At 44.5% G+C, this 10,726-nt stretch overlaps 1 protein-coding gene across 1 annotated transcript; it reads left to right on the forward strand.

Annotated features, from left to right (window-relative positions):
- Positions 1-1,499: 1,499 nt before the first annotated feature.
- Positions 1,500-10,236, forward strand: TP53TG5 (TP53 target 5). The gene is given in 6 exon segments (XM_045528422.1): positions 1,500-1,514; positions 7,040-7,096; positions 7,295-7,425; positions 8,932-9,433; positions 10,124-10,171; positions 10,174-10,236. Coding segments are annotated over 6 exon segments (816 nt in total).
- Positions 10,237-10,726: the final 490 nt, after the last annotated feature.

The following is a 10,726-nucleotide window of genomic DNA, read 5'->3' on the forward strand; positions in this document are numbered from 1 at the left end:
CTGGTTCTAGACAGGATGGAGTAGATGCATTCCTTTCTATCCCTGCCACTAAGTAAAGTTTAAAATGCTGGACACTATATATAAAACAAACGTAAGAAGGCAGAACAGCTAGAAACCCCAGTACTGGAGGAATAATACAGTAGTGAGTCTCTGGGCTTTTTATTTTTGCTAGGGCACTGGAAAAGACTGCAAACTAAAAATGCCAAACAGTCATAAACAAAAATGTCCCCACGAAAAGCCTGATTTCTCTTGTCAAAAGACTGGGAAAGGGGAACCCTACCAAGACAAATAAATACCTTTTGACATTAAATGCCTCCAGCAAAATCCCAAGGGAAAAAATCTCACTCCCAAACTCTATCAGCAAAGGCAGAGGAGAAAGCATAGATTTCAGTCTTTGTCTGATGATAACAAAATGCTCTTCCCCCTCACCTCCAGATGGTGCCAGAGAAGGCTGAGTGGGGAACCTGGGCTTTCATTACTGCCCAGCAGTAACTGAGCACCCTCCCCACCTCCTCCATGATATCAGTGGAGGCCATGTGGAGATCCTGAGCTGCCCTCCCCAGCCAGCAGTAAAGAAGCTCCATTCCCTTGCCCACAAAGTAAAGGAGGCCAACTGTGGGGCCTACATTTCCACCTCTTCCCAGCAATAATGGGGCAACCCTCCCCTTATCCCACAGGGTGGTGTCAGTGGAGGTCACATAGCAAGCCTGGGCTTTCGCTGCTACCCAGCAGTAAAGGGTTGGTGCCCCCCATGTTTTACCAGTCCAGTTTCAGCAGAGGTCTGTTAAACAGAAGATGTAAATGAGATCCAGAGTCTCATAACATAATATCTGAAATGTCCAAGTTATAATAAAAGTAACTCACCGTACCAAGAACCAGAAAAATCTCAACTTTCATACCACATCATTTATTTTACATTTTATGATTATAGTATACTTTACAAATTTTTATTTTGCAATAATGAGTAGTCCTTCATTCATTCATTTTCCAACTTGCTTATTCCAATTCAGAGTCCTGGGTGGCCAGAGCCTATCCCAGTAGCTTAGGGCATAAGGTGGGAGCCAACCCTGCACAGGATGCCATTCCACCATGGAGCAATTCACACACACACTCACTCATACTGGGAACATTTATTTATTTATTTATTTTTTAAGACAGAGTCTCACTCTGTTGCCCGGGCTAGAGTGCTATGGCATCAGCCCAGCTCACAGCAACCTCAAACTCCTGGGCTCAAGCAATCCTTCTATCTCAGCCTCCTGAGTAGCTGGGACTACAGGCATGCGCCACCATGCTCGGCTAATTTTTCTATATATATTTTTAGCTGTCCATATAATTTCTTTCTATTTTTAGTAGAGACGGGGTCTCGCTCTTGCTCAGGCTGGTCTCGAACTCCTGAGCTCAAACAATCCACCCACCTCGGCCTCCCAGAGTGCTAGGATTACAGGTGTGAGCCACCGCGCCCGGCCCTGGGAACATTTAGATATGCCAGTTAACCTAACATGCACATCTTTGGGGTATGGGAAGAAACTCGAGTACCTGGAGAAAACCCAAGAAATCAACAGACACCAACACAGGTTGTTGGAATTATCTGACAAAGATTTTAAAACAGGCACTATAAAAATGCTTCAACAAGCATTTACTAATATTCTTGAAATAAATGAAAAAAAAAAAAAGAAAAAAGAAAAGAAAATCTCAGCCAAAAAAGAAAGAAAAAACAAAACCAGAAGATATCCAGAACCTCAGAATGTGACTTTACTTGGAAATAGGGTCTTTCCAGATGTAATCAGTTAGGATGAAGTCATACTGGATTAGGATAACCATAATGGCTAAATCCAATGACTGGTGTCCTTATAAACAGGCTATGTGGTGATGGAGCAGACATGTGAACTATGTGTCCACAAGCCAAGTAATGACAAGGATTGCCGGCAAGGGGGAGGCATGGAACAGATTCTCCCTCAGGGCCTCCAGAAGGAATCCACTTTGCCAACATCTTGATTTTGGACTTTTGGACTCTAGTATTGTAAGAGAATAAATTTTTGTTGTTTTCAGCCACCAAGTTTCTGGTAATTTATTACAGCAGCCCTAGGAAACAAAAGGAGGACCCAAAAATGGTTCAAAATTCACTGGATGGGTTCAATAGAAGAATGGAGATACATTATGGACTGAATATTTGTGTCCCCCACAAATTTATATGTTTAAGCCTTAACCCCCAGTGCTGCTATATTTGGAGATGGGTCCTTAAAGGAGGTCATAAGGGTAGGGCTCTGATCTGATAGGATTAGTGACCTTATAAGAGACACCAGAGAGATGGATCACCCTTGCTCTCTTCCTGTCTCTCTGTGTGCACACATAGAAAATAAATTTCTCCCCGACTGGGTGTCACAGAAAGACACCCAGTCTATGGTTATGGCAGCCTGAGGGGACCAAGATATTATAATATAGGAAAGAATCAGTGAATGTGAAGATAGTACAGTAGAAATTACCCAATCTGAAAAATAGAGAAATTAGATTAAAAATAAAAAGAAGAAAAGAAAGAACAGAGCCTCAGAAACCTGGGATCTAACATTTGTGTCATCAGATTCCCAGGTGGACAGAAAAAAAAAAAGGTAGAGCTGAAAAGATGTACAAAGAAATAAGGCTGGAATTTCCCCAAATTTGATGAAAGTCATACACTTACAGATTCAAGAAGCTGACTAAACCCCAAACATAATAAGCCCAAAGAAATCCATTACAAGGCACATCATATTCAAACTTTTGAAAACCAAAGAGTCTAGAAAGCAATTACAGAGAAGTGACATCTTACTGATAGGAGAACAACAGTACAAACTGCAGCAGATTTCTCATCAGAAACCATGGAAGCCAGAAAGAAGTGGGACAATATTTTTAAGTACTGAAAGAAAAAACCCAGAATGCTAAACCTTCAGTTAGCATATCAGTTAGTGAAAAGATTCTTCAGGAATGCAGGTAAAATCAAGGCATTCTCAAATGAAGGAAAAACTAAGAGAATTTGTTGTCAGAAGAACTGCGTTAAGTCCTCAATGTCATCAGAAGGTTCTCGGAAATTGCAACTTTAAGCCAAAGCACATATAATGAAACTAATTGTGCCATAGGCTAACTGATATAAAAAGAATTAAGTTCGTACAGCATACTTATGACTACAAAAACATCACCAAACTTCTAAATAAATACCTCCAAACACCTCTAATATTAAACATTGAAATAATTGTGAGCTACATGTACATCAAAGAAAGATTAATTAAAAACAAGTAAGATCATTATTTACCCAATTTCTGGTGAATCAGTAAATGACGACAGTCATAGTGGTAATGAGTTAAATCAAGGAATAAATGTTTGCAAAGCGAAAATTATAAGGAGCACTTCCTACCACCATGCAGTTCAAAAAATAAACAACAACAAATATGGCAGGCTTGCTGAGCATTTTCATACCACATCATTTATTGTGCATTTTATGATTATTGTATACTTTACAAATTTTTATTTTGCAATAATGTGTATTCCTTCCTTCATTCATTTTCCAACTTGCTTATTCCAGTTCAGGGTCCTGGGTGGCCAGAGCCTATCCCAGCAGTTGAGGGCACAAGGTGGGAGCCAATCCTGGACAGGATGCCATTCCACCATAGAGCAATTCACACACACACTCACTCATACTGGGAACATTTAGATATATCAGTTAACCTCACATGTACATCTTTGGGGTATGGGAAGAAACTCGAGTACCTGGAGAAAATCCACATAGACATGGAGAATGTGCAAACTCCATGCAGACAGTAGCCCCAGCTGGGAATCAATTTTTTTTCTCATCAATGTTGTAATGAAATGACATTGAACAAAATGACATTATTTGAGGATCTGCTGTACCCTAAAAGAAGGGCTAATGGCGGTTCTTCAAACAAATGAAATGATCAATGAAGAAAACCTGAAACATCAGGAATGAAGAAACAACAATGGAAAGAATAAAAATATGGGTAAATATAATCACCTATCCTTCACTTGCATTTTCTAAATTGTGCCTGATGGCTGTAGCATAAATTATTGCCTGATGTTGTTCTCAATGTATGCAGTGCCCATGTTTAAGACAATTACATTATACAAGGGGAAGGGTGAAAGCACCTAAATAGAGGTAAGCCTTCTCTTCCTCACTTGAATTCGCAAAAGTGTCAATACTAGTACACTGTGATAAATTATGTATGTATAATGTGATACTTAGAGCAGCCACTAAAAAACCTATAGAAAGAGATACACTAAAAAAACCCCACCATAGATAGATAAAAATGGGATTCTAAAAACTGTTTAAGTAACCTACAGGAAGGGTGAAAAAATAAACGAATGAAAAACAGAGGGAACAAACAGAAAACAAACAATAAAATGGCAGTCTTAATCCCTAACACATAAATAATTACATTAACTGTAAATGCTCTAAAGACATAATTTATAACTCTGAGAGACAGGCAAATGGAGTAAGAAAAAATGACCCGACATAAGCTGTCTACAAGAAACTCACTTCAGTTATAATGACATAGGTAGATTGAACATAAAAGGATGGAAAAAGATATGCTATACAAAGATTAATAAAAAGAAAGCAGAGTTGGCTATGTTAATATCAGATAAAATAGGCTGCAGAGCAAAGAAAATCACCAGGGCCTAAAAGGGACATAAAATAATCATGACAGGGTCAAAAGACAATGAAGACATACCAGTCATAAATGTGTATGTACCAAACAACAAAAGACCTTCAAATTACATGAAGCAGGCCGAGCGTGGTGGCTCATGCCTGTAATCCTAGCACTTTGGGAGGCCAAGGTGGGAGGATCACTTGAGGCCAGGATCTTGAGGCTGTAGTGCCCCATGATCGAGCCTGTGAATAGCCACTGCACTCTAGCATGGGCAACAGAGTGAGACCCCCATCTCTAAAAAAATTAAATTAATTAAAAAATAAAAATAAAAAGAGGAAAGGCCTCCAATCAATACTGTGAGTTCCTGCCTTAAGAAATTAGAATCAGAAGAGCAAAATAAACCCCCCCAGAAGTAAAAGTTAATGCAATTGAAAGTGGGAAAACAACAGAGAAAAAGGAATGATACAAAAAGTTATTTCTTTGAAAAGATCAATAAAATTGACAAACCTCTAACAAATTTGACATAAGCCAGACACAGAAAGAAAAAGATTGCATGATCTCACTTATATGTGGAATCTTTAAAAAATAAAAAGGTCAAATATACAGAAATAGAAAATAGAACAGTGGTTACCAGGGGCAAGGGAGGGAGGGGTGAGGAAATGGGGAGATGTAGCTCAAAGGATACAAAGTAGCAGATATGTAGGCTGAACAAATCTACAGCTCTAATTAACGTACAAGAGGACTGTTATAATCCTAAAATTGGATTATATTAGGGATTTTTGTTAAATAAGTAGATTTTAGCTGTTCTTGTCACACACACAAAATAACTATGTGAGATAGTGGGTATAGTACCCATTTTACTGTCTCATCATGTTGTAAACCTCAAATATAAACAAATGAATTTTTTTTTAAAAGATTAACAAAGAAAAAAGAGAGAAGACTGAAATTATCAACATCAGGAATGCAACAGGGCATATCACTACAGACTCCATGGACATTAAAAAGATAATAAGGGACTGGGTGCGGTGGCTCGTGCCTGTAATTCTAGCACTCTGGCAGGCCAAGGCAGGAGCATTGATTGAGCTCAGGAGTTCAAGACCAGCCTGAGCAAGAGTGAGACTCTGTCTTTACAAAAAAATAGAAAAATTAGCCGGGCATGGTGCACACCTGTAGTCCCAGCCACTTGGGAGACTGAGGCAGGAGGATTGCTTGAGCCCAGGAGTTTGAGGTTGCAGTGAGCTATGATGACGCCACTGCACTTTACTCAGGGCACAGAGTGAGACTTTGTCTCAACAACTACAACAAAAAAACAAACAAGGAAACTGGGTACCCCTCCTCATAACCCCCCTCCCCTTAAAAAAATTTTGGAAAAAAAAAGCGGCAATTGGCTAATGGAGTTTACAACAAAAAGTATTGTAGAATTTTATTATTTCCAGATTTCTATCAGTAAAATTTATAATACACACACATACCCTTTGTTTCAGAGAGCCAATTATTAAACATTTACTGTTGTTTCCCATCCACTAAAATGTAAGCTCTTTGAAAGTAACAATTCTCTGTTATTCTAGTGCTTAGAAAAGGACCTGGCATGTAGCAGTCTCCCAGTCAAACATGTGACAGACACGAATTAATAGATGGGCATAGTCTGGGGGTCCTTGGTTTCATGGGTTGACTCTCAGACCTTGGTTAGGCTTCAAGTTTACCATTATCCAGCTGTGTAAATTATTTAACCTCTTTGAACCTTGACTTCCTCATTTAAAAAGAGGAGATAATCCTCTTACCTCACAGGGAGGTTGTGACAATGGACACTGCTGCCTGTCACCCACCGTCTGTTTCTCTACAGATGGGAGTTTCCTTCTTACCCTCCACCTCTGCCACACACACTCCTTGGAGATGCAGCCTTGCTGCTGTCACATTTCAGTGATGTCACAGCTACCCCACCCTGGGAAAGCCAGCACCACCATGTGATGCCCAGCCTGAGTGCTAGCTGAACTGAGAGGGGCAGGGTGTAGGTGGTGCCCGGTACAAGTCTTGCTTCATCCATCTTTGGGGCCTCACAGTCCCAGGATGAGTCCCTCAGCAAAGAGGCTGAAGAAAAGCATGGTTTCCAAGGTCAGACTTTGGACTGAACCCTGGGGGTGGGCCCCCTAGAGAGGCCTTAAGGAAGGGTCCAGCCTTACCAAGGACAGAGACCTTCCAGCTTGGGAGGAAAGGGAATGGTGAAGGGTGAAGCGATGTTAGGAGAGTTAAAATGGTCTCCCCAGTCCTGCTCCCAAACCAAGGTGACAACACTCCCAGTCTAGGGTTGGTCAAACCAGACTCAGGCAAATGGAAAGGCATGGATTCCTCCTTTGTTCATTTTCTCTCTCCCTCTCTCTTCCTCTTTCTCACTCTCTGTCCCTCAGATGCAAGATGGGGAGCAGCCAGTCAGCAAAGAAATTGAGCGGAACCGACTTAGAAGGGTGAGATGCCCCATTTTGGCCCAAGCTTAGGGGAGCCTAAGTACTCCACAGTGCTGCTCCTGGTTGCCAGGCTGAGTGACCCCGAAGGAGTCAGCAGGCCCAGCCCTGAGCTGAGCTGAGCCAGAGACAGGCAGGGGAGTGGGAGGCTTTCCTGGGAGAGCTGAAGCTTCTATTTTTTTGGTTTCTTGTCCCTGGCAGGTGTTAAAAAACTTGTCGCTCTTGAAGCTGTTCAAGAGCTCCAACCGGCGGATCCAAGACCTGTATAAGCTGGCCAAAAGGTGTTGGAATTCACTTCTCAGAGTTCCAAAGATGCCTGATATCACCTCTGGGTGAGCTCGGCCCACCCATGGCCCCCAGGGTGGACCCAGTAGCTGTCTTTACTGGGAACAGGCACTGTGCTAAGGAATTTTAGAGAACTACCAGTCTAATTTTCACAAAGGCTCTGTGAGAAAGGTATTTATTAGCCCTATTTTACTGATGGAGAGCTGAGGCTCAAGCGATAAAGTGACATGTCTCAGTTAACTGAACTGGTAACTGGCAGAGCTAGGATTTGAAGCCACTCCTGTCTGATATCAGAGCTGTGGTCATAACAATGGTTGTCACCCAGTCATGGGCCTAGCCTCCACCTGGGCACTGAGTGAGAAGGGCCACCCCTCCTCCCCACCTCCCAGTCACATATCCCAGAGATTCACCTGCAGACGGCCCCTGAAGTCTAAGCATTAATTAATCTTGCTGAGGCTCAAGTTCCTCCTATGTCCCCTCAGAATATTAAGAAAGCTAACATTTATTAGGTGCCTGCTAAGTGCCAGCTACTGTGCTAATAAGCACTTTATGAGTATTTTCTCATTTAGTTTATTCTTCACAACAATCCTATTGGGTAGATAGAATTACCCCTGTTTTACAGATAGGGAAACTAAGGCTTTGGGAGGTTAAATTTCTTGCCCAAATCACACAGATGGGCCAGGTGTGGTGGCTCACGCCTGTAATCTTAGCACTCTGGGAGGCCAAGGCGGGAAGATCGCTTGAGGTCAGGAGTTCGAGACCAGCCTGAGCAAGAGCGAGACCCGTGTCTACCAAAAATAGAAAAATTAGCCAGGTGTGGTGGCTTGTGCCTGTAATCCCAGCTACTCAGGAGGCTGAGGCAGAAAGATCATTTGAGCCCAGGGGTTTGAAGTTGCTGTGAGCTAGGCTGAGGCCACGGCACTCTAGCTCAGGAAAGAGAGCGAGACTCTGTCTCAAAACAAACAAACAAACAAACAAAAAACCCCAAAACAAATCACACAGATGGTAAGAGACAAAAACAGAATCTGAGTCCCAGTTTGTGTGACTGCAAAGCCTTGTTCTATAAGCCACTCTGCTGCTTCACTGCCTCCTACTTTGTAGGACTGAGCCTGACATAGAGTAGGCACTCAATCAGCAGTGGCCACTATTTTTTTTTTTTTTGAGACAGAATCTCACTGTGTTGCCTGGGCTAGAGTGCCATGGCATCAGCCTAGCTCACAGCAACCTCAGACTTCTGGGCTCAAGCAATCCTGCCTCAGCCTCCCAAGTAGCTGGGACTACAGGCTCATGCCACCATGCCCAGCTATTTTTTTTTATTTTTGGTAGACAGGGTCTCACTCTTGCCCAGGCTGGTCTCAAACTCCTGAGCTCAAGCGATCCTCCCACCTCGACATCCCAGAGTGCTAGGATTACTAGAGAAGTTTCTTTTCAGGCCCTCTCTAGCTTTCTTAACAGGCTCCCCTGAGATGGCTGCATGGCAGTCGTCTCAGAGCTAGGCTAGAGGACCAGGGCCTTAGTCCTGCTCTTCTGACTGCCTTTCCTCTCCCTGCCAGGGAAAACAATGTCTGCAATAAAGTGAAACAAAATCATGAAGAGTTCCAGGAGACTAGGTGCCCCGAGACAGAACTGAAGTCCAAGAAATTAGAGTCCATAGGGAAATCTAAGGAGACAAACCCTAAGGAGCAGAAGCCTACGGTGGGGTCAAGCATGAGGAACAAGGCGAAGGGGTCCCCTGCAGCAGTGCTATGGACAGAACGGATGGAGTCTGAGGTCCCAAGAACATCAAGAGGCCTGAACACTGGAGCCCTGAGGGGGCAATTACTCACTGAGGGCCCCCAAATCTTCCTGAAGAAACTCCACCACAGAACCCCCATGGGAGACATGAAGCAGCTTGATGTAGCTGACCAGTGTATGTGGTTTAAGGGGCTGCCCACACGAGTCCACATTCCAGCTCCCCGGATGATGTGCAGATCCTCTGCTCTGCGCTGGGTTAAGCGCTGCTGCACCCGCTTCTGCTCTGCATCACTTGAGCTGCCTATGCACCATCCATACAAGGTGGGTGTGACAACACCGCTGCCAGGCCAGGGGGAGATGCAGGCCCAGAGCTGGGCCCTAGAGTCAGAAGGCTCAGGTTCCAGAATCTTGAGGGTTGTGTCTGGCAGTGCTGGGAGGCTCTGCCTTCATGCCCAGAGAGGGAGAAACCATTGACTAAGGCCACACAGCAGGGCAATGGCCAGGCTGAGACCTCTCAGGGTGCAGCCAGGGGCTCTGGGGAAGCAGGGGGCATTTGACTGTGGCTTCCGAGGTGGGTCATCTCATCGCCTGAAGGCCTTGAGATGGCTGTGGCTCTGAATCGCACAGTCAGAGGTCTAAGCAGTTTAAGGATTTCCAAATGTGGGAGGCGGAAGTGGTCAAGTAGGGCTTCACTGCATCTCATCCCCTCTTAGACCAAATCTACTCTCCATTTATGTTTGATTTATTCATGGTTCAAATAAAAAATTTCCTTAGCAAAAAAAAAAAAAAGAAACAGCAGAAGAAAATACTCCAGTCTCCCTTCATGGGAGAATTGAAGTCCCATAAAAGGAAGGGGGTGATTATTCCCGGGGTTCCAGCTTAAGGGAGGCTGTTTCCATTTAGCAAAAGCAGCGTCTCCAACCTGCCGCAGACACCGTAACGCCCTCTCCCCAAACGACAGCGCCCCCTGGGGGCGATCTTAGCACCTAACACCGAGGTCTCTGCTCGCAGGTGATGTGACCCTGGATGGGAGCCAGAGGTGCGAGCCGAGGGCAGAGGGTGGATGATCGCAAAATCAGTTGAATCGGAGGGATGGGTGGGGAAATTGACGAGTCTACAAATAAAATATCCCACATGGCACCGAAGAATACTACCGCTGACTCTGCCTGTTCATGTGGGGCTGGGAAGGATGGAGGAAAGAGGCCCTCGCAGGGGTGGGGAGGGAGCCTGTGTCACGACTTCAGGCTTTCCCCATCCGCATCCCCAGGCCCAGAGGTCAGTCTAGAACCGAACAAGGAAGCCAGCGAGCTGCACCCCTCCCCCACCTCCGCGAGCTGGTCTCACTCTTCTCTATGAAGTCAGAGAAGGGGAACATGTGCCGTGTGCTGCCTGGGTGCACGGCGCCCCGCAATGGCTCTGCCAGCCAGGGAAACCGCGGCGCCGAGCCGGAAAGTAACTTGACCAGGCTCGCTCAGCTAGAAAGTAGCGGCAGCAAAGACTCTAACCTAGGTCTCCTGGCTGCTCCCCATCCCGTTTTCCCAAGAAAGGAAAGCGGCGAAATGAGAGCCTGCCCAGAAGTCACGGGTCGGTCGGGCGGAGTAGCCCCAGCGTCCA

This window comes from Lemur catta, chromosome 17, assembly GCF_020740605.2.
Source record: "Lemur catta isolate mLemCat1 chromosome 17, mLemCat1.pri, whole genome shotgun sequence".
Classification (NCBI taxonomy): domain Eukaryota; kingdom Metazoa; phylum Chordata; class Mammalia; order Primates; family Lemuridae; genus Lemur; species Lemur catta.